Source organism: Amblyomma americanum, chromosome 3 (assembly GCF_052857255.1).
Source record: "Amblyomma americanum isolate KBUSLIRL-KWMA chromosome 3, ASM5285725v1, whole genome shotgun sequence".
Lineage (NCBI taxonomy): Eukaryota > Metazoa > Arthropoda > Arachnida > Ixodida > Ixodidae > Amblyomma > Amblyomma americanum.
This window is the reverse complement of record NC_135499.1, coordinates 127,145,655-127,170,557: the sequence shown is the minus strand read 5'-3', so window position 1 is coordinate 127,170,557 and position 24,903 is coordinate 127,145,655. Positions and strand designations below refer to the sequence as shown.

General features: G+C 44.6%; 1 protein-coding gene across 6 annotated transcripts in view; it reads left to right on the top strand.

Moving 5' to 3' along the window:
• The window catches only part of Ptpmeg (protein tyrosine phosphatase Meg), a 267,518-nt gene that overhangs the window by 171,080 nt on the left and 71,535 nt on the right, over positions 1-24,903 (top strand). For 3 of the 6 annotated variants that reach the window (XM_077657837.1, XM_077657836.1, XM_077657834.1), the window contains 7 exons: positions 2,126-2,219; positions 7,234-7,322; positions 7,421-7,484; positions 8,566-8,729; positions 10,085-10,153; positions 13,297-13,488; positions 17,121-17,202. In XM_077657837.1, the coding sequence (XP_077513963.1) occupies positions 2,126-2,219; positions 7,234-7,322; positions 7,421-7,484; positions 8,566-8,729; positions 10,085-10,153; positions 13,297-13,488; positions 17,121-17,202 (754 nt within the window). The remainder of the gene's footprint in view (positions 1-2,125; positions 2,220-7,233; positions 7,323-7,420; positions 7,485-8,565; positions 8,730-10,084; positions 10,154-13,296; positions 13,489-17,120; positions 17,203-24,903) is intronic. The other 3 variants (XM_077657839.1, XM_077657838.1, XM_077657835.1) reach the window with 1 other exon arrangement.

Here is a 24,903-nt window from a genome sequence, read left to right as displayed (position 1 = left end):
AAAAATAGAGTTATTCTCACAGTGTTATCTGATGAGTAGAATCACATAATATTGGCACAACTGAAATGAACGCAGCAGCTTGTTCCACACCTGCGTTCAGTTTAGCTGGTATAGCCATTTTCTCAAAAGTTTCAATTTCGACATCACGTCTGTTTAGCTTTGTGCACATTCCACATTGTTCTTGTTGAGCATGACACCGCCAGCAAGGCAGAGGAACTATGCTGCAAAATCCATGTTGCTTGCCATTGAGTATGTGCTGGAGACTGGAAACCAAGCAGCAGGGTGACAGTTCGAAGTGAGCAAAAAAAATTATCTGGGACTCGCACGAAGCCACAAGAGTGCTCCGGTTGATGAAATCAATGAAAAAGGCAGACTGCGAGAGGAAGGCACGCTGGTCAGACAGAGCATGACAATCATCTGTGCACAGCAGCTGCCACAAGCATGTACAGTAAAACCTCGTTGATATGTTCCCGGTTCATACGATTTCCCGGTTCGTACGCTCAAAAGCACGGACATTAAAAATGTCGCTTAGAGTTACACTATATTTTTCCTGGTTAATACGTTCCCGGAAAACACGATTTCCCGGCCACTACGTTTAAAATTTTTACAAATCGTGGTCGTATAATGCGTGTATTGACCAACTGCACATGTGCAAACATACAAGCAGGCCGAACGAGGGGGCACGCGACACATTTTTCGCGGCAGTCACCCGCCTTGCTGGCTTCTTTGCGGCGCCTCGATGCAACGAGGCGATGCACCACCACCACCACCAACAACAACAAAAAATAAAAACGGCCCACTAGCATTCGTGACGGCCGTTTTGGCAGGGTCGCGATATGAAAAAAAAAAACGCTGAGGTTTATTCGTGGTGTATAAGGGAAAGGAGGCGAAGCTTCTACGAACTACAGTGATTCGCGTATATACGAAGGGGTTGGGCCTGGGAAATATGCAGCTTAAAAAGCAAAAACTCTGCGACAATCAGCCACTGTGGTGGCTTTCCCACAGTACTTGGGAGTAATGGGGCGAAGCATCAAAAAAATAACAAGCAAGAGACTTTGATTACTTTCGTCACTGCCGTGGATGGACCGTACGCGTTACGAATTTCCTTCCGCACTAAAGACAGTGCGAACGCGGTCTGAATTGAGCGAGCACTGGAATATTATCTGTTGAGCTCTTTTGCCGCCAAGAAATGCCAATCGACATTTTTTATGAAGTGAAATTGTCAATAAATGTCTCTTTACCTCATTCAACAGTCTTTTTACCTGAAAATCAGGCGGTTTGGATCATACGTTTTCCCGGATAGTACGTTTTCTCCTGCAATTAAAAAAAAAACGTATCATTGAAATTTTACTGTTTTTAGGTACGTCTTATATACTCGTGCAACTTATGCTTGAACTTTTTAAAAGAAAAACTGCCGTTTACAAGGGAGGCGCAAGTTATACACAGGTGTAACTTGTAGACCGGCAAATATGGTTATTGAATTTGAAAATTTTTTGAAGTGTTTTTGCATGTGTATTAGGCAGGAGGGAATGAAAGTGAAGAAACATGGGGTTCTTCAGCGCCTTTTGAAAGCCGTCGGGGTTCCTCAAGTAAGAGGAGTTGACAATCCCTGCCTTAATGGGTCAGCGCTGTCAGGTCGACAAAATGCAGGCACTGTTACCGCATTAGCATTTGTTTTAACCTTGTTTACAGACAGGTTTCCTTTGCCCCGCACTTTTAGGACTTGTTGTATGTAGTTTTGTTTGCATTTCATGCCATGTGGGCACCAGGCTGTGCTCTTAATATCCTCCTTTCTACACAACACCAAAGTTGTATCCACCATACACCTGCTTCACGTGCTGCATATTTTTTACCATGTTCATTCTGCAAAGGCTTGAGAACATATCAAAAGTTGGAAGTATTGTGTGGGCACTCACCTTCTCTCCTCTATTCAGCTTTTGTGATAGGCAATGCATATACTACTAGCTAACAATGGTAACTTTTGCTTCACAATTTGGCTTTTACTTCACCTACTCAGTTTCGTTCATTTAGCAAAATTAATTTGTGCTTAGAGTCATTAGTGTTTTACAGCCATGCCTTCATTCTATGTTTTACGGCTCATACCCTATATTAATGTATGTTTCAGAGGCCAGAATTCAGCAGACGCAGAGTTTAACTTTCTTGAGCACGCAAAGCGCTTGGACATGTATGGTGTTGACTTGCACAAGGCAAGGGTAAGGGTAAGGAACGTTTGCATGTTTGTCTTGCATGAACTCCTTTGCTAGAACCATGTGTCCAGTCACATACTATGCTTGATGTATTTATTATTTTGTCATTTTATATTTATACAACAGTAAAGAATGTTGTCACCGTGGGTCATGCACTCATATGTTCCTTGCTATTTTTGAGCATGCTGAGATACGTGTGCTCTTGTATGAAGGAAGCAAATACTGCTTTGTTTTCATTCAAATATTGTTGGTTGTGCAAGCCCCACGAATGCTGCAAAGCTTGGCCATCGAACTGTCAGTGTCATCTCTGTGAATCTTCTGTGATTGCTCTGGAATGCATGGTCATTGTTGACTGCAAGCAATGAGGACACTTATTGCTGCACGTGGTATTGCATTATATGAGCATGGAGCATTGTAGATACAGTTTCATTTGAAGCCACAGATGCATTTGTGTTGTTGTTGTTTTTTTTTTAACTTAGATTTTCATTCATCTACTTTTTATGTATGTGGAAAATTATGGGGGTGAAGAATACTGCGCTTTGGTGTTTTTACGTCTGGGCTGCAATCTGAGAGTTTTCTTTGCAGGGTGTATTATGTCGATAGTAATCCCTAGCTTGTTTTAGAGATGTGTTTTTGGAGCATGTCAGTTTTAGTTTTAGGACACAAACTTTTGCTTGGCTTTGCTCACACAAGTCCTGTGAGAAAATGGTGGCAAATATATCATTTGAATATCTGTACAGGGAACTCTTGGTAATTGTAACTAATTTAGTCCAACATCACGGGTTACTTTAACTTACATGTTAGTCAATCCTCAACATCATGGGTATTAAAAAGGCTCCTCTTCATGGGAACTTTGTATAATTAGAACCAATTTTTTGGTCCCCTTTCATTTCAAATTAACAGAGGTTGGCTGCAGAGTAGAATCTCAATGGTGCAATCAACGTCATGGTTGGCACAAATTTTATGGTGTGATACGAATTTGGAAAATTCCCTGGCCAAAGTGCATTGCATACAATGTAGAATTTCAGCTGTTCCAAACACTCTTCTGTTGCACTTTGGACAGACAGACAGAAAAACTTTATTGAGCAAGTGAGTTTTAGACCCAGCTGGGTCCCTGGGCCTGCACTTTGGATGCTACAAATGCAGCAGCTGCGGCGACAGTAGCCGTGAACAATAAGTGCTGCCGGCACATTGCTTATGTTACAGCCACCACTCGCACGGTAGGCACAGCGAGCACTGAGCTTTGGCATCCAGCCGTAAATAATTCCCATTAGCTGTGAATAGATTCACGTGAATGCATTTTCCTTGCTTCAGCATTTTGATTTTTTAACTTTTGGGTGATGAAAATAATGGGTGATACGAATATTTTTAATGATCCCGGGAAATTCGTATTGCTCACACTCTGCTGTATATTCTTCCTCACTTGCACCTCAGTGCATTATTGGAAGTAGCCAAAGATCATAGGTGCTGATGCTCATGCTATATGTTTCTTTACGCGTGCCACATTTCCAGGGCAAATTACAGGATGTCAGTATAATTGGTTTCTAGTACTGAAAATTCTGCTAGCTGGTTAGATTTCAGTGCCTTTCTATGTTTTAGTTGTATGCAGCAACTTGCAGCAGTAGCAGTAGAACTGGCAATCACAAAAGTTCAGAGCCTTTTTGTACAGTAAAATCTCGTTACTACGAACATCAGATTAACGAAATTTTCAGATTTACGAATTTTTTTAAAATCCCCGCCAAAATGCCTATACTTTCAATGTAAAAAACTTTCAGTACTACGAATTTCAAATTACCGAATATTTCAGAATAACGTATGTAATTTAATCTCGCATTCGTCGCAAAACGCTTCATTATTACGAAGTTCCGTACCAAATCCCTGAAGCTGACGCCTGTCATCATCATCCGAAGCATCAGCTATGCGCTGGGGAACTCATTGCAACGGATACAGCCCCAGCGGTATCGCCATCACACGAGGCGGCGCGAGCTGCCGCCCGATACAAAGGGTAAGGCCATTATCATCCACCCAGCGTGTGGTCACATACGTACTGCGCAGCAGTCTTAAGCCTATTCAGCGCAGTGTCACCACGTCGACAGCGAACGTTAGGATCTGCGAAGTTATCGGCGCTGTGATTGTGTTGTGCATTAGCTTTGCTGACAATGAGTTCTCCTGGCCCCCGCGTTAAAAAGAAGCGACGCCAGTTTTCGCTTAAAGAAAAAGCGGACATTCTGTCGCAGCTGCTGGAAAAAAGCAAGCGGACTTGTGCAGGGAGCTTGGCATTGCACCGTCAACAATAGCAACGATGTTCCAAGATCGGGACAAGATCGTAAAACTACATCGAGTGTCGCAGCTGGCTCCCTCAAGAAAACGTCTGCGGCTGGGCAACTACCGTGGACAGCGACTTTCGAATTATGTGGATAGCGACAGCGCGGCGGCTACATCCGCGGAGCTCACCACCGAAGACATCGTGAATCAAGTGCGTGAGCAAGAAGAATGTAGTAGTGACAAAGACGATGCCAACACTGGATCAGCGCACGAAGAGGAAGAGATTGTTTCCAGCTCGGATGTCCTAGTCTTTCTAGAGAAGACCCAATCATTCCTCGGGCGCTGCAAAGATGTCCCCGATGACGTGCATAGGAAGGTCGAGGATGTGGAGACGTTCGTCCTGCAGCGTTTGTCGTCTACTCGCCAGAAGAAGATAAGACTTTTTCAAGCAATAAATTGTAGTTAAACTGTGCCCAGCGTTATCGTTTATTATTTACTTACCAACACATAAATCTGCTGCAAAGGTACCTAATTTTAGTTCTTGTGATGCATTACTGACATGAAAATAATGGTTTTTCAGTACTACGATATTTCAAAATAACGATTGAAATTCGGCGGTCCCGTGAAGTTCGTTGTAACGAGATTCTACTGTAATGCTGTCAAAGTGTTTCTTTAATGGAATGAAGTTGCACAAGTATTCCTTGTATAGGGTTTCATGCATTATTCATTGTGGAAGGCAACTTAGTAGCACCATATGTTTTTCTATGTTTTCACAGCAAGCTTATTGTCGTGGTACAAGAGATTAAAAGTAAAAAATATCTGGTTTAAGAAAAAAAGAATAGAGGAACGTGCCATGTTTTTGTTCACTTTGTGCAGCTTTCTCATAGTCATCTGCTCTGTTGGTTGTTAGATGTTGGGACCAATAAGGTCACATAAACTCTTTATGTGATGTTTGTTGTCTGTTATTTGTACTGCATGAGAATACGAAATCTTTAGACATAGATTGCCTGGCTATCAGGATCATTAGGAGAATGGAGATCATTGTGCAGGTATTTTTTTTTATACTGGACTTGACTCAGCTAATGATGTTGATCATTATACTGACATCTTAATTTTGCGAGTTTGTCATGGCCACTCACACTTAATTGCATAAATATTGTGGCAGTACACATTAGAGGAAGTAGAAACAGACATTAAGTCGTGATGAATTTCATGTCTAGCTGAGTAATCACTTTGGTTTGTGTCGAGATATGTTCAATGTGAGCAATCTTTTTGCAGCGCATTACTTTATTGCTTATCACGTGCTTTGCAAGTTTGTGTGTTCAGAAAATTACTTGTTTTCAAGTGAATCAAAAGTACGACGTTGGAAAACAGGAACTGCTCATCGAACGATCTTGTCAATATTGTCTAAGTACTGTATTTACTCGTGTAATGAACCCACTCGCATAATGAACCCACCTACCGCTTTTGCCATTGAGAATTGACTTTTATTTAACGTAGCATAAAAGCGCGCACCTGACATTCAGGGCTGGTGTTCAGCATATTCACTTTATTCCACCATGGTTGGCTGGTGCCTACCACAAAATCTTCAGATCGTGCCATGAAACAGGAAACACCTTTTGATGTAAATGATGCTAAACAGCGGCAGCATGAACGCAGGTGACGTGGGCGCAGCTTGCCAGCGGCGCGCATTTGTTGATGATGGATGGACAGGCAAGTAGGCAGGCGGACGGACATATGATACAAAATTTATTTCGAATCTTAATGAAAATTTGTCAAAACTTGTTTTTTCTATTGAATCCTGCCCCCAAATGAACCATTTGCGGAAATCTGTAAGACAGCTTCTCCACAATGCTTGTTTTCCAACTAAAAGGTCTCATAGGCTGCAGAAGGGGGAATTTGACTATTTTCGTTTCCACGAGAAATGTGAGAGTGTCGCTGGGTTCGAGCCCTTTTGGTTGGAAAACAAACCTTGCAGAAAAGCTGACTTACAGATTCCCACAAATGGTCAAATGGCGGTAACGTTCCTGTAAAATAGTGGGTTCATTATGCAAGTAAATATCGTATTTCATGTCAGTCTTTCCTACATTTTAAACACATATTAAGAGTAATTGGTTGAAGTTGTAACAATCACATCTCATTTAGTCACAGTGTTCAGTAAAAAATATAAGCACAAGTGAACAATAACCAGCACAGTGCAATGGTAACATACGACGCTGTGGTTCAGGAATGCGCCGATAGCGTGCCAGGTTTTTCCTATTCTTCAGTCTAAGGGGTGTTTAGCAGACAGTCATCACCTGCGGAGAAGTCTCTTTTTTTTTTTTTTCGAAGAAAGGCTTGCTTACGATAAAACAGTAATATAAATGAAGTTATGTCGCTCCTAATGACGACAACACTTAAAAGAGAGGACATGTGCAGAGGCACGCACGGTCGGCCAACGCGCCTGAGTCAGCACAGTGGCACTCCAACACTTGTGAAACGGCAAGCTTGATAACAATTTCTTCCTGCCGACCAGCCCTTGCTGTAAACATTGGAACTGCCTGGCACCGTCACTACCAGCATGTTCACAAACCACAGCGCAAGTTTGTGCAATTCCACCCATTGTGTCATCCGTCACTTGTGCTGATCTCTTTTGCCCGCCACTGTACTGCCTGTGAAGGGTAAGAGCCAAGACAGTGTTCTTACTCTCGCTGCACAGATTGCTTGAATCCTTTTGAGGTGAGCATTTATTCTAAGTTGTCCTTGTGTTATTTTTGCTCAGGACTCTACACAAGCTGAGATTCAGCTTGGCGTGACGTCCTATGGCCTGGTAGTCTTTCAGAACAACATACGCATCAACACCTTCTCCTGGTGAGACACTTGACAGCTTTTGCTTTTTGGCTCTTTGTCAGCGTTTTTTGTTTTTCTTTTCCAGCTAAATGGCTGCTTGTATGCATTTTCTTCCTCAGGGCAAAGATAGTGAAGATCTCATTCAAGAGGAAGCAGTTCTTTATCCAGCTGAGAAGAGAAGGAGTAAGTCTGCTTTGCTGTTTTTGTTAGAGCAGTTTCTGTTTGTTAGGTCACTGGAAAAATTTGCCAGGCGAGATGCTAAATAGAGCAAATCTTATTGGCTTCTCTATGCTTTTATTTATATTCTAGTAAGGGAAATCGTTACATGGTGCATTTTGTTGTCCTGTATGAAGACTTGTTTTAAAGATAGTCTAATTACTGAACTTGTCAGCCCCAACCTTGTTTATTAGTGCAAAAGCACTAATCCGGAAGTTCAGAACTTTTCAGAATTGCATCTTGTATGTTCACCTCAGGAGCATAGAAAAAGAGGCAGAAAAATAAATCTCATCAATATCCACAACTGGGAGTTGAACCCGCAGCATGCACAGATCATCTTCAAAGGCTACTGCCAGAGACCATTGTCAGTAGGCCAGAGGTAGCATTGTCTTCATGAGCCTCCATCTGCAGTGGGAACAGTTATGGGCCTTTCCTTTGCTCAAAACCAGCACAAGGTTTAGAAAATTGATTTTTGAGGAAAGGAAATGAGACAGTAACTGTCACATATCTTGGTGGACACCTGAACTTCGCTGCAAAGGAAGGGATAAAGGAGGGAGTAAAAGAACCGGGAATAATTTCCACCACCTGGGGATCTTTAATATCCTCTGACATCATACAAAAGGCATTTCACCTCCATGGAAACTGTGTCCCCTAGGTACTCTTGTGCTTTGAGGTATGTGGTGCTGCCTAAATCACTGTGCCATCATGGCTGGTACAGGAGGTTTAGACTCCAATGATTTTGAGGAAAGGAAAGGCCCACATCTGGCTCCCCTGAGTTAATGGACACCTCAGTTGTGCTTTTGAGGTATGTGGTGGTGGTGTCCACATGCAAAAACCATGCTTTCACTCAATATTTCGTTCTTAGCAATGCTAAACTGCCATTCATATTTTAAGTCTATATTGTGCCTTATTTGTGAATTACCGTGTTCATGCTTCAGCATAAAGAAGGAATACTTCATTGCTCATGCTTTATGTTTTTAAGACGTTTGCAGTGTTCAGAGAAGCTGATTACTGGTATCCATCACATGCTGCGTCTTCTTTCACACAGACTGAAAGCTACGACAACCTTCTTGGCTTCAACATGCTGAGTTACCGGTCCTGCAAGAACCTGTGGAAATCTTGTGTGGAGCACCACACCTTCTTCCGTCTCAACCTACCCCGTCCAACCACCAAGCGGTTTCTCTTCAGCCTCGGTTCCAAATTTCGATACAGGTGCATTCACTTTACCATGCCTTTTTTGGTATTTTTGATACTTTCATATTCACAGTTTCCGTTCTTATACATATAAAACTTGTTATTGAGTTGCTCGTGGGGTGATATGTAAAATGTTGGCGTTATGAAAATTACGGTGCTTAGTTGCGAGATTTGGAGCTGCCTTAATGAAACAAAAATTTTTGGATCCCTTATTAGGTGTTCCTTTCGTTTCATTGAGTGTGTAGCGTCTAAAGCAAAAGTTTGCAAGGTATTGTGCACTCCACCCTAAATTGTTGCTTTTATATGTCATGAGGCCTCCGCAGTTTATTTGGGGTCCCTGTTTACTAAGGGAGCACAGCCCAAGGACTGCATTAGTGCTTGCACAGTAGCCTTCAAGCATTCGACACAGGTAGCAGCTACACTAAAAAGTTTGGACAGGAAATGTAGAAATGGGGCTTGAAATTTGATTCACAGCAATTGCCTTCTCTGAAATAGAATTTGTGGCTTCGTTTTTTTTTTTCTTTGGTTGGCTTTTGTTGTGGAGCTGTTTTTTTTTTTTTCATGAAGTTCAGAGTTTCATGACTTTTATGGAAACAGCATAACTTTTGTTCTGTAGCATCTCTTGAATTTGCTACGCCACAGTAAAATTGCATTAACCTTGTAATGCCCAGCATATCATTTACTATAGGTGGTATTCACATGACATCACGAACACTATTTCGTACAGCGTGTAGCTTCAGCAGTGCAGGTTCAAGCAGGTGGCAATAAGCCAATTAGACATGCGCATCCCTTCACTGTGAACCGAGTACAACTGGCAGACACTGTGACGTTGGTGAATACTCCCTGTAGAGACTGTAAATGTTGATAGTTTTCATATATGCCTGATTAGGTATTAGCAGTTACCCACATTAATGCAGAAACTGCCTTTTTTTATATACCTAAGCAATGTCAAAGTGCAAGCATCCAAAGATGCAGGCTGGAAAATCACTGCGTGCTTAAGCTAATCCTAATAACCAAACAGCCTAAAATTCATGTGGTTGTACCACTGCATCGCTGTCATGAGGAAAGGTGTTAGTCACTGAGAAAGTTGTGTCTCGAAATCGCTGCTTGAAATTTTTGCCATGAGGCAAACTTTTGCAATTGGCTTCAGCCCCTATTAAGATTGGAAGCACTCAAAATATTTTGTTGCTGTTTACTGAATTATATTGCGTACACACATCAGCAAAACCATATAAACAGGATTTGTGTACCAACAAGTGTTTTTGTTCACTGTTTCTTCATTTTGGTGACTGACCCGTTGGTGCTGAGTAAAGTTAGTCATTTGCTGCACGCTGCACTGAGCCTTATGCCAGGAGCTCTCATTTTCTTTTCAGTGGCCGAACAGAATACCAGACACTAGAAGACATGAAGAAGAGGGGCCTGGATGATCGGCCTTTCCTCAGGTGTGTTACATTTTTTTCATTTCTTTATCCTATCCTATATTACAGAACTACAGGCATTTGATTTTTCCTTTGCTTTTCCTTGAGAGCTTCTTTTGTTGCTCTTTGGCATTCCAATTGGCAAGGCTAAAAACATGTCATATGTAGAATCAGCGCTTACTTCTCACTGTGCCGACCTTCATTTCTGAATCCCGCCTGGCTTAGCTCGTCATGTACTCCCTCAGGCTGCATGCTCAGAGGATGTTTTGTCCTTTGCTAATCAACAGCAGTGTACTGTGCAGGCGATGGAGCTGATAGGGCACCTAATAATAGTCGTTCTTTGCAAGCAAGGAGAAAAAATGTGCAGTGTCTGTCTCACTCGTGGTGTACATTCGAACTGTGACGTGAGGAGACGGAGAAGGAAGGGGTGAAACGAAAGAGACAGGAAGTGCCACCGTTGGGGAAGGCTTTGTCATGATTTCAACTGCTGGGGTTCTTTATTGTGCGCTGACATTGCACTGCTCACGGGCACTTTTGCATTTTGCCCCCCATTGAAATGTGGCCTTTGTGGCCAGGATTCAGTCCTACTTCCTTGTGCTCAGCAGCCGGATGCCTTAACCACTGAGCCAGTGCAGCCATGCAAAACCGCGACTGAAACCATTGTAATGGGTACATTTAACATAAAGTTATAAATCTATCTGAAGGCATTAAAGACAGACGCATTAGTGTCATTTTGTGAACTATCGAACCATTGTAAGACTGCTGTTTTGCGTATCTGGACATAATTTATTCTTTCACAGCTTTCTGAACCTACGTGCTCGTTGTTCCATGCAAATCCGAGCATCAGAGTTTATAGCATGCATTGCTGCCCGGTGTGCTTGGCTCATTGGCTAATAGAATTTTCATTTAGCTATATCAGATGCTTATCATGCAGTTCTGGTTAATTGCTTCAGTGTAAAGGCAAAGGATAGGCATTCATTCATGTGCTATTGGCCACTTAAAGTCATATCTGCTCTGCGTCCAGATTTCCCTATTTCTTGGCTGCACATGTATATTCAGCACTGGAATTGTACAGTTGACAACAAAGGTACATAAGGGGACTGTAAGAGACTGAAAGAACACATTGTACTACTTCTTACCTGTAAATCAAACCTTTACTAGAGAGTCTCAATAAGTGAAACAAAAGGCGACGAGGGAAGACTGAAACAGGTGCCTGCAGCCATCATTGTACTTTCTGCATGCACAGTTCTGAAATATGAAGATTTCACTATATGAGTAATGCTCAGCACTGTGACGCAACAAATTCTGGCAATTCTGGCATGTTAAACTAAAACCACACAGCTGTCAAGTGATCTCAGCAAGCACACATGACTCGCACGTCACACTGTATTCTGTTTCCCTAAGTTAATAGTACTAATTCATAGTTAAGAGCAGAACCTGCCACAGTCGTGCGGCAACTAATGTATTGTGCTGCTGAGCACGAGATTGCAGGGTTGGATCCCGGCTTTGGCGGTCGTGTTACGGTGGAAGCAAAGTGCAAAAGTGCCCATGTGCTGTGCAATGCCAGTGCACATTTACCTATTTAGGCGCCACAGGTTATTTTGATTCAAACCAAACATTTTCCCGCCAAAGTGGTATAATCCTGGCCTAAAGAAAGCCAAACCATTAATTTAACTACTCAGAACACTAGAGGCTATTTTTTCACAACCAAGTACGAAATTTCATATAAATTGCCACAGTGGTTGAAAATTGCAGCATCGAAATCCCAGGGTTTGTGAAATTAACACCTGAGGGATCATGAAATCACCTTCTGTTTCGAAGATCCTCATGACGCTAGAAATTTAGAAAAAGAAAAATTTTGTTGTTGATGGCGGCCAAATCTGTGTGCAGGAAAATGACAGAGGATGTGCTGCCATTGTTTTGTAAAATATTATTTACCGCATTCTGTAGTTGGCATAAAAGAACTGTGCTATTTGCAACATGAAGGGTGCTAAATTCACTTGAAAGAAATGTATGCTTGGTGTTGCACACATACTCAGAAAGAGCTGTGAGTACACTTTATACGCAATTGTGTACACAGCGCCTTAAAGGGTTAAGGATTCCCAAGAAGTTAAAACTAATCCAGAGCCCTTCACTAGGCCATGCCTCGCAGCCCACATGCAGCAAACGTTGTACCACATATTTTGCAGTATTTATGCTGTGCCCTCTTTTCTTGCCTTGTACGCTTCTCTTGCTTGCTGCAGTATTCAGGAATAAATATACCACATAGCTAAACAGCACTAAAAAGAAGTGGTGAAAACCGGCAAAAAAAGCAGCAGTTGTTGACCTGTCCTTCCTTTATGTGAACTCAATCATTTACGTGAACTCAATCTTAACGGTTGAAGCCCTGCGTGAATGAATGCCCAGAGTAGAGCAGGGTTACGTAAGCATGCAAAGCTAGTGTATGAGATTGCAGCGGGCATCTCCGAGGATTGACAGCACCACTGAAAATCAGGTTCCCATTTCTGCTGTGCCCTGCTGCTTGCCTAACTCCCCGACTTGACTTCGTTTCCATGCACGGTTGCCAAGGTTGACTGGGTTCAGTGAACCTACACTCGCAGTCACGCTGGTGTAGTCGGACCAGATAGTCACTCTTCTTGGCCTGGTAGCATTTACACAAGCACGACAGGCAAACTTCAACCCGAGAAACCAGCTCAACCTATTGTTGTTGAGTTATGTAAATTCCCAGATAATGTGATATGAAATGCCTGAAAAGGATGCATTTGCGGGGAGGGGGTTAAAATGTCACATTGCAGTTGCATCATGCCTCATGCAATACTGCTTGCAGAGTATTTATGTGAAATTTGATGATGATGATGATTATGATTATGAATGTCATCGTCATTGGTGCCAAGATTCAAAGACTTGTTGGGTGGAGCCAGAAATGCTGCCTCTGTCAACCTGCACTTCCCTTAGTACAAGAGCTTCCCATATTTGTATGTTTTGATGTTGTGTGTTTGCAGGCGTTCATCACCTCACCTCATTCAGCATTTAACAGATAGTGGAGCACTCGTATCGTTTTCGATCATGTAACTGGCACAAGTGGAGTGGTTATGCCAGAGAAGTAAAGGTTCTGGTGGAATTATATCTTGAGCGTGCTCTCTTCTCTTCTTGCCCTTGCAACTTAGGTCCCCCAGCAAGCGGTGCATCCGGCAGACAGTCCCCACGCCGTCGGAAGCCCGTGAAAAGCCGTCCAAAAGCCTGGCCCGCATGAATGGGACGTCCAGCGCCCACGTGCGCCCCTACGACAGCTTCAGCCACAAAGTACAAACTTCGGGGCCTGACTACCTGCCACGCAAGGCCTGGGTTGACAATGCCCTGTGAGTGTGCACAAGATTTTGTGACCTTTTACCAGATGCCTTCGTGCGGTGTGCATGCGCACTGTATTTGCGCGAATAAAACGCGAGTTTCTTTTTCCCCCACTTAACCAGTGTCAGAATGCATCTCCCGTTATATTCGGAACTAGGGTGAGGATATAACGCGATCCTTTTTTTTTTCTCACTCACTGCTGAAGATAACTACAACAACCTTCACCACAAAGCTTACTAGTTTGGTAGTTGCTAGGACTTGTAAATTTTTTGACGACCTTTGGGACCACATGGTGTTTAGGGGAAAATAAACGGCGACTACGAATGTGGAAAGAAGGTGGCGCTGGCCGTTGAGAAAGAGAAGGCACTGAAAGAGTTGAGAAGGGCAAACGGGCACAGGACTGGGCAGCACACATCAAGAAGCAGCGGTGGCATGATGGCATGTTGATGATGGTAGCTGCTGTTGTGCGGGCGGCTGAGTGTGATAACGGAATGGAGGCTTTACTGTGCACAATGATGTCAAGCACATTTGTGAAGTGTTACCTCTCAAATTATACTGATGTATCCATTTTCGTATTTTTTGCATGCCGCCTGTGTTCTTTTCTGTGCCCATGGCTCTAGTTGGCTTGAACAGGCAGAGATCTCGTTATAATTTTTTTTTTTTTTTCATGAGTTCTCAAGCTCCTCCCGAGGGTTTTTATTCATGGCCATAATATGTACATGTAAACACTGTAATCATATGCGTAGATGTGATTAAAATGTGTAGGTTTCCCAAGGATTTGTTTTGCCTCTACCAAAATATGCTGCTATATTTGAACACAACTCATGAATGAAGCACCAGATGCCCCTCAGTCGAGGCCTTCAACCAACGGCACCAACCTGTTGTGGTGACATCATGGTCAACTGCGTCGCAACTACCATGGATGCAAGCATACACATGCTATGAAACGAACAGGATTATTTGAAACAAAACTAATAAGGTGAAAAATGAAATGGAATCATTTTGCATAAGCTACTGCAAAGTAATTAGATTGTCATGGTCTGATCGTAGTGTTTGTTAGCATTTACAAAAGAAGACGGCGTGACAGACAAAGACAAAGGAGGCACAAAACCGACAGGACCAGTGACAGGATTGTGCGCTTCCTTTGTCTTTATCTGTCGCGCCATGTTCGATCTTTCGTAAATCTCATGTGCCAACTAGCCCATACAGGAGTTCTGTTTGTTAGCATATTTTCCACTTTAGAATGTACTACAGGTATGGGACATTAAGGACAACTCCATCCAATTTTTTGTTCCCCTCAAAATTTGAATGGAATGTTAGTCTTTTTGTGGCTCTCTCGAGATTTTTTCTACAGCAAAAGACGGATTAACTGCTGAGATCATTTTTTGCCCAACACTAGATTCAAACTTGTGACATCAATCAAAGAGACCCCATGATCATTAACTGGAAATGTATGGCAGTGGTCTAACCTCAGAGGTTCTTGGCAACAAAACAAAGCATTCTCATTCCTGCAGTTAATTCATGAAAACAACATGTGGAGGTGATACCAGAAAAGGGTTGTAGCGCCAAAAAAGACAACACATAGCAAGCGAGACAACCCTTTTCTGGAAACATGCACTAACTAGCCCCCCCCCCCCCCCCCCCCCAACAAGTATTACTCAGTGGAGGTGATAACCCATTTTATTTTTTGTAGTTTTTTAAACTCATTTTGTTCTATGTGTCTCTTTAGCAAAGATGTAACGTTAGAGAAGTACTGGCTTGAAGACAGTTCTAGTAGGCTTTATTTCCAGTGGGAAGGGAAGAGCGGTTTTAAAGGGGAAAGAGAGCATTGAAGTGCTTCGCACAAGCATCACGCCCTATCAAGCAAGCACCTTTTTCTACAAGCGTTACACCCTCAGCGTGTGAAGCAGTGCCTGGCAAGCCTCCAGGGCTGATGATTGATGTTGCGACCATTCGAAGGGTGGGATTGATGCGGTCTAGACCACAGCCCAGAGTTCCTCTTTTGGCATTAAACACAGCGTTCACAAAGAAAATGTCAATCTGCCTTGTTCACAAGCTGTGACAGCCTCTGGGGCGCTCTTGACAATTCATCTCGTACCTTGACAACTGGTTGAGAACAAATGCATATGGGCAACACAGGCACGATCTGCTTCCACGAGGTGCCAAACATACGTTCGAAGTGGCAAGTGCATGCTCGACAACTGCCGCCATCTGTCGCACCTGTCACCAACATGACCTGCGCATGCGCACTAGAACCTGACGATTTGTTTTGTAGCGATAGCTACATTACGGTAGCATTTCGAGCCTTCAGCGTGGCTAGTCACGTGGTTAGTCACGTGGTGCGGAGCAGCTGCTGGCGGCGCCGTGGCTGATCACGTGATTCGTCACCTGGTTGGTCACGTGACCAAGTTCCACTCGGCCAGCTGTAGCTATCGCGTCACTCCAGGTTTAACCAGAGCTAAACCACCACCAATCTTTTAACTTGTGAAGCTCGAGAGAAGACAGAGGAGGAGAAGCATACATGTGAGGAGTGACCATATGAAAAGATGGATTGTCTCATCTTAGTTGCCACACGCCACAGATGCCACACGCAACAGGTGCCAAACGCAACAGATGCCAAACGCAACAGATGCCAAACGCAACAGATTCCACAGTCCACAAGCAGGGCTGTAGGCCATGCCAACGGTGAATGAGTAGTGTTTCCTGAAAGCAGGGCTGAGCCACGGATGACAGAGCAAAGTTGTTTCTTGCTGCAGTAAATAAGAGCAGAAGATGGAGCTGTAGTTTAGGGTCCAGGAAATGGAGGCAAGGGTTAAAAAATTTGCTCTAGTTCCGTGAGACAGGTGTGAGCTCCTGCACTAGCATGTGAAGCTTACTTGCTGGGTCAGCCCCTGAGACAGGAAAGGTTTTGCAAAGACCTTGACCTTCTTCGGTTTGGGATTTCCTGTGATGCCAGGGTGTCCTGGCAGCCATATTGTGTCTTTTGGTGATGGGACTGTGGTGAAGTTTTTGAGATTTCTGAGCCGGGTTGTTCATGCAGCATGCAGCGAATGGTGGCATGTATGCCTTGACCCCCTTGCATTTTGGCTGCCACAATATTGGGGATTAGTGTAAGGAAGGATGCTGGCAATATATTTTTTATTCCAATGTGGAATGTTTCAAATGACTTGAGGCTTCTTATATAGTGAAGCAGATCATTCAGCTATGAGACACTGTGCAGATTAATGTAAGCCACCAGTGATTGCTTGGAGTGCATCAAAATGTAAGCACCTGACCATTTGCATTTCACATCCATCGACATACAGCCTGTAGCAGCTAGGAACGAACCTGCAAAATTGTGCATGGGGCCTGAATGCCACCATTACTAACCCTCCACAGCATGCTCTTGCATGAAGCAATGACTGGCATTTCAGTTGCAAAAGTTCTAAACCACTTTAACTGCTCACATTTAGTGCAGCTTAACGGCTAGCTTAACTGCTCTTCTGTTAAAAATATATATAACATTTTACAGTGATCACAATAGCTCAGACGATACAGGAATTCTGACAGTGAAAATTAGGCGAGCTACCCAAGTGCTCTATAAAGCGGTGGAGTCTTTTGCAATTGTTCTCAGACGTCTCTGCTCTCCTTGTCCTCTGTGCAGGGATGCCCAAGCATTTACACCTGCCATTCCTCCCAAGATGATCCGGTACGCGGATGACGACTCTCTTCCAGAGCTGATCATGGTCAGTGTTGCATGTTTGCTTTCTGAACCAGCGCGTATGATGGAACCGGCAAACTGCTTCAAATACTCATTTGAATATGCTCCCTTGTTCATCTCTGCATCTCCATTCCTGGTCAGTGCCTCCGGCATGAAAAGAATGTTTTCACACAATGATAGGACTGGCACTGGCATCTCCTGGGGTTTGACAGGGAGTGCACTAAAGTCGCCGACTGATTTTTCGGACCCGAAGGGACCCGAAAAATGGTCCGAATAATCAAACAGTCCGAAAAATCTGTGAAGTACAAAAAAAATCATATTATTGAGATGAAATCGGCTTAAACATGTCACTGATTTTACCTTGTGGAAAATTTCTCTTGCTGGCGACAATTTGCGCCTGTATTTGCGCCAAAGTTGTGCTTTCACTGTACACGCTAGACAGCAAGGTCACCGCATTTAGTTGGAATACTTCCCACGCTTCTTTGACGGACCCCTGCTGGGCCATGTTGTTCACAATCCGAGTGTGCACCACACCGCTTGTCAAACACACGCAAAGACAAGGCACTTTTCGTTCAAAGCAGCGGAACCGGCAGACGCAATCGCAAAACGGCGAACGGATGTAACTTTGTGAAGACTGAGTGCCACTTGGTCGACACGGTCAGAGAAACCCAATCGACGAAACGGCGAATGGCGAACGTATCAGACCCGCCGCGGTGGCTCAGTGGTTAGGGCGCTCGGCTACTGATATGGAGTACCCGGGTTGGAACCCGACCGCAGTGGCCGCGTTTCGATGGAGGCGAAACGCTAAGGTGCTGGTGTGATGTGGGATGTTTTAAAGATCTCCAGGTGGTCGAAATTATTCCGGAGCCCCCCATTACGGCACCTTTCTTCTCTCAGTCCCTCCTTTATCTGTTCCCGCCGAGATGTGAGATAGCTCCTGCACAATTTCCTTCCCCCAACAACCAATTTTCGACATATGGGCGGTATGGGACAAGGGATAACTGCCCGTCGGCAACAAAAGCAAGTTGACGGTGATGACAATCTGGCTGGCACCTCGAAGTGTTAGAGATCGCAGGGACCTCTACTGGCAACAATGAGGTACCGAAAGTATGTCAAGTCAATCCAACTGCAGCGTAAATCCACCTCAATCCAAGATGGCGCCTTTTGCGCCGGCGAAAAGCCGATAAGATGGCTGATTCTGGCCCGCAGGCAACTGAAATTAGTCCGAAAAATTGAACTTTTGGACTTTTGAAGTTTGAAATATCCGTCGCGAATATGTATGCGCTTCTATGGGGTGACTGACAGTGCCTCAACGAGGTCCGAAATATCCTACGAGTCCGAATTATTGGAGTCCGAATTACCCGTCGGCTACTGTATTTGCGCCAAAGTAGTGCTTTCACTGTACACGCTAGACAGCAAGGTCACCACATTTAGTCGGAATACTCCCCACGCTTCTGTCATGGACCCGGCGGGGCCATGTTGTCCACAACCCGAATGCACAGCACACCACTCGTCAAACACACGCAAAGATAAGGCACTTTTTCTACAAAGCGGCGGAACCGCCATACGTGATCACAAAACCGCGAACGGATGCAACTTCGTGAAGACCGAGTGCCACTCGGTCGATGCGGTCAGAGAAACCCAAGTGATGAAATGGCGAATGGCGAACGTATGAGACCCGCAGCAGTGGCTCAGTGGTTAGGGTGCTCGGCTACTGATCTGGAGTACCCGGGTTGGAACCCGACCGCGGTGGCCATGTTTCCATGGAGGCGAAACTCAAAGGCGCCCTTGTGCTGTGGATGTCAGTGCACGTTAAGGATCATTCCGGAGCCCTCCATTACGGCACCTCTTTCTTCCTTTCTTCTCTCAGTTCCTCCTTTATCCCTTCCCGCCGAGATGTAAGATAGCTCCTGCACAATTTCCTTCCCCCAACAACCAATTTTCAATGTATGGGACAAGCGATAACTGCCCGCCACAACGTCGGCGACAAAAGTAAGTTGACGGTGATGACAATCCAGCTGCCACCTTGAAGTGTCAGAGATCGCAGGGACTTCTACTGGCAACAATGAGGTACCGAAAGTATGTCAAGCCAATCCAACTGCAGTGTAAATCCACCTCAATCCAAGATGGCACCTTTTGCGGCGGCGAAAAGCTGGTAAGATGGCTGATTTTGGCCCGCAGGCAACTGAAATTAGTCCGAAAAATTGAACTTTTGGACTTTTGAAGTTTGAAATATCCGTCGCGAATATGTATGCGCTTCTATGGGGTGACTGACGGTGCCTCGACGAGGTCCGAAATATCCTACGAGTCCGAATTATTGGAGTCCGAATTACCTGTCGGCTACTGTACATGGCTTTAATGTGCCCCAGCATTAATATCTTGGATCACAGTACGTCACCCTGGTTGTTCTGCTTTTTTACAGGCTTCCTCCTATGCTGCATTATGCATCGCAAAACATACCAATGTATTTATGTACCACTGTGATCATGCAAAAGCGTGGGCAGCCTTTCCTAAGTAGTGGCTGTTGACAGCAATAGCACACAGTGCATATAAATGCCTGTTTACAATACACTGCGGAACAACCGTTGTTGTGGTGTGTAAGGCGTTTCTCACAAACAGCTTTGCAACAGACAACACTTTCCAACCTTTCTTTTGAATGCTGTTCAAAGCATGTGTTGAAGTTACTAGTGAGCAGCAGAGGCACAGACACTTAATAATGGCGCAGCATTGTGATTCAGTCTTTGTATGTTTATTAATAATGTGCCAGAAGCAATGCTAGCTACTGCAATCTTGAACAGCATAAATTCCAGCGAAGTCATTAGGTGTAATAGATTGCAAAAATTACATTTCACGCAGAGTTAATCATCATTTTGCATCGACAGATGGTATCAAGGAGGTCTGAGCAACATAGCCTTTCCTCTTGATCGGTCCAGACCCTGACTGGTTGTGGAACAGTCAGTGTGTCAGTGCAGCCTAGCAGAATTAAAAGGGTGTACCTGTGGTTCATGATTTGTCGCTCAAGAAGTTATTAATGCTCCACATTGTGGCATTGTAAATTTTATGGCCATTATTATAACGGACTCCGGGAAAAGGGAGAATGTATGCACTGCCTCATACATGGTCATGTTGAAAACAAAAATGTACAGATAAGTGTGTTGTGAGCAGCATAACAGATTTGAACGTGCACTATGTGCAGTATAGTCTTTTTAATTATTGGGACCAGTGTAGCTGTAAAGCATGGCATTGTGGGGGTCATGCATATAAATATAGGGAGCCATTCTTCGATATCATGGGCTTCAACTTTTGTTGCCTCAGTTTCGGAGTCTATCTGCATTTTAGCAGCCATCCAATACCATCCTTGGGTGCCTTCATCAGCAGCACCTCTCACCATGATTTATTCCTGTAATACATTCCTGCCAAAACAACAGGAATGAGAAAAATGCAAAACGAGAAAACTGAACATATCGAAAAAACAAAAACAAAACCCTAGCTTGTAGCAGGAGTTGCCTGACTTGCACCTGTTAAAAAAAAAAGGACAAGAAATGGCAAATTATGTTTATGACATTTCATTATTGCTTGCAATTATCCTCCAGAAACTTGGTACAAAGGTTGATTTGAAGGAATCAAAACAAAATCTGACAGCATCAGTACCACTGAAGCATGGCAAGCAAATATATAGACTGTCTGATTGGCTTTGTAAATTGTCATGGAACTGCTTTGGGCCAGATGCTTTTCCTGGCAGTGAATGTCATTTCCGTGTAGAAACTTCAGTTGATAAGTTTCCTTCCTAATGTTGAATTTCAGCATTGATGAAACATTGCACACATTGAAGATGGAACCAATGTTAGAAGTAGCCTTACTATTACTACTCTACATAACTCCATATACTACTGTACATGCCATATTTACCCATGTAATTTGCGATTTTTTTTCTTTAAATTAGGCCTTTAAAAAGAGGGTGCGCAAATTAAGCAAACATTTTCTCAACATGTCCTAAAGAACTCTCCAAAAGGTTATTACACGCAATATATACTGTATACTGCCACCTATACCCCCCGTCTCGCACTTCTCACTGACCAGCAAGAAAGTTGCCTCTAAATATACAGGGTCCATTATGAAAGTAACGCGCATTTTCTGGAAAAAATAGATTTATTGACCACACCTGTACAAATGGTTAAAATTATACAAAATACTTTCCCCCCTGCATCAATACACTTGTGGAGACATGTCGTCTGCCACACCTGGAAGGCACCCTGAAAGTCCTCGACGGGAATGTCTCTCGGGAACGCTGTAACATGCTTTTGGATGTTTTCCACGGTCTCCCAGTGCTTTCCTTTCAGCGCTCTCTTCCGGTTAGGGAACAAAGCATGGAGCATAGTCGGGACTGTAAGGAGGATGGGGACCACCACGGTGTTGCTCCGAGCCAGGAGGTTGGTAACGACGAAGGACGTGTGACTGGAGGCATTGTCATGATGGAGCTTGACCGTGTCTTTGATGTTAGCCCTCACACGCATGACTCGGCGTTTCAATCTCTCGAGCACCTCCAGGTAAAAGGCTGAGTTCACAGTTTCTCTCTGCGGTACAAACTGAAACTGGACGATTCCTCGGGCGTCAAAGAAGACAATGAGCATCATTTTGGTGCGAGACTTGCTCATTCGCGCTTTGTTGGGGCAGGGGATGATTCTGGGTCGTACTTGGACCACAGAAGAGGGAGCCGTTTCCACGGAACGATCCAGCGACTTTTAAATGTGCCATGCATCTCCATGTTCCTGGTGCTGGCTCATCCAGGATTTGTCTCCGGTAACGACAGAGTTAAGAAAGTCCAGCTCATTTTGAATCAAATCCAACAATTCTTGACAGTGCAAACGTCAAAGTTCTTTCTGATCTTCCATCAACACTTTCGGCACAAGCTCATGCAGACCTTGCGCATTTGCAGATCCTCGGTCACTATCCCGTGTTTTAAATGTGGATAGACATGTGTAGGGTGTCAGCAATTTGCTGGATGCTCAATCGATGGTCGGAACGCAAAACTTCTCTCACACGATCCAGGTTTTCATCGGTTCTGGTCGTTGTTGGGCGTCCAGAGCGGGGTTCGTCAGCGACCTCCTCCCGGCCCTCCTGAACCCCTTGTGCCACCTCCTGGACTGTTACCTTGAAATGCACACATCCTTGAAGGCTTCATGAAGCATCTGGAATGTTTCGGCTGCATTCTTCCCAAGCTTCACGCATAACTTGAAAGTGTATCGCTGTTCAAGCGGACCCTTCATCGCGCCATGTTATCCTCTCGCATTGCTCGGAGTAAACTGGCGACTGGCTGCATTGGCAGGGCAGAACCTCCACCACATTTCCCGACCAGTTTTGTTGCGCTGCCATGCATAGTCTCGTCATAATAAAATAGCGCGCATTACTTTCATAATGGACCTTGTAAGATGCATACCCCCTCCCGCCCTACGCCATGTTATGTAGTTCCCCGCATGATGGCACGTATGCAGCTCAAAGCAATAAGCGCGCAGCGATGCAATCGCGAAGCCAGCAGTGGGAGGCAAAGGAGATAACAGGTGATAAAACGACACCCTTGTGTCCGGCCTAGCTGACCAGTGGCAAACCGAACAGCAAACAATTCGCTAGGTTTGGATTCGGGCACACGCGCAACTGTTCCCTCGGGAAAGCGACCGCCAGCGCAAGTGTGCCAGGCAAATGGCGCGCAATTTGTGCCCTCGCCACTTTCACCTTTTACAACTGCTCATGGTGAGACGGACGCGCCGATCTTCCCACACCTGCTGTGCACGCACCTGCTAACATGCCGGTGGTCTGGCACAGCAGAGAGCGCAAAATATGTGAGTAAATGTTTTCTTTTTTTTAAATCCGGGTAAAAAGTTGGAGATGCGCAAATTACGCGAGTAAATATGGTAAAATGAAAGAAACCTGCCATGACGCCTAAAAGCACTGCTTTCAGGCTCTTCACCTGATGGCATGGCAATTTTTCTAGCACCTCCCCAAGTTCGTTGTATTGTGTTTTGCGTATAGCAGTTTTTTAAATATGAAATTCTTTTAGCTCCCAATCTCGGCATATTCAGGCAAACATCATCTGGGAACTGCCTCGAACCTGCAGTGCAGAGCAAAGATGACATTTCACTGTCACTGTTCACCGTTTACTGTTGAACCTAAGGTCCAACATGAAGGGAAATTTCGGAAACTTTTCATCCTTATGATGTGCAGCTTGGTACACTCTATAGTAACTGGTGCACTGCGAACGGAAGCATGTCAAGTTTCTTGGGTAGTGGCAAAGATTGGGCTATTAGCCACTGCATGTTCCACAACACTCTTAAGACATGGTGCCAGGCGACATAGAAGTGATTCAAATGTCGAGGCTGTGTGTGTACACCCCAGCTTGGAGCTAAACAGTGAATTCATGAGGCACGTCTGTAAAAGAAGAGTTCTTAGTGTCACTAAGCAGTCTGCACCACGGATGAATGTCTGTGTTCGAAAGATGCCGCATGACTGCCGGATTAACGCCACCGCTCAGTACGTCAAACCAGCGGATGAACGTGCTACTCTGGAAGCTGTCTTCGGATGGGAGCCACTCTGGAATGTGCTACACCTTTCTTGCAGTTCATGCTAGCATCTGCTCTCAACGACAAGATAGTCTACAGTTGTTAGAATCACGAAACCAAAACTTCAAGGTGATGAGCGTAATTTGTATAGATCTTGGCAGCTTCACTTTTATATCAAAAATTGCAGTTTCCAGGGGCAGTGTGGTCGAAAATGGCTTGCCTCTTGCATATGTGCTTGAGAATCTGCAGCCTTATCACAATCAATGTGAATGTAGAAGGTACCTATCAAGGCTAAGATACTCAGTCTGAGTACTTCGGACAGTGTCAATGGTTGGGGCGCTCGTCCACCAAGCCAGGGGGTCTGGGTCCAGTCCCAGCCTCAGTGGCTGCGTTTCGATGGAGGTGAAATGCAAAAGGCGCCCATATGCTATGTGATGTCTATGTACATTAAATAACTCCAGGTGCTCCAAATTAATCCGGAGTCCTCCACTACGGCGTCCCTCATAGCCGTTGTGTCGCTTGAGACATTAAACTCCTAAATTTACAATTTAACAGTTTTAACTCTTAGTTAATTTCAGCTGAAAGTGTAAGCTGCACACTGTTATGTCATCAGCAGTTGTAGTGATGATATGCCGCGTTTTTACCACCTTATTTTTCCCCCTGTGTGGTAGCCCTCGCCTGTGCGGGTGTATAGTAGTGTGTTTGTGATTCAAGTGCGCGTTCCTGAGTTCACTATGGGCATTTCGTTCCTAACCCCGAGGTTGAGAGAGTCCTTCGTTCCGCTCCGCAGTCGCAAGCCCGGGTTGAGGGATGGAAGTTTCCTTACCGGAGGGCCGGTGTCCTTAACTATCTGAGTGCCCATCTGGCGTGGTCGGCCTTCTTCCGGAGAACGTCCGCTGCGCGGCCTTGGGCCCGAAAGACTCTACCGCTCTGCTACTGGGAATGCGTACCCCCCTTCGTTTCTTCTCCCTCCCTGCCCTTCGCTCGACCCACTTCTGGCAGCATCCTTCTTGTGAACTGGGGGCCGTCCGAGCGGCTTGCAAAAGAAACCCGAGCGCGGGCTCTCTCTCTCTCTTGGGCGATAACTCTCTGGCATTCCCGAGACCACCGTCAGCGCCGCGTGGCCTGGTGTGTTTATGCGCGCGCCCGCGCAGGCAAGTTTTGGTCTGTTC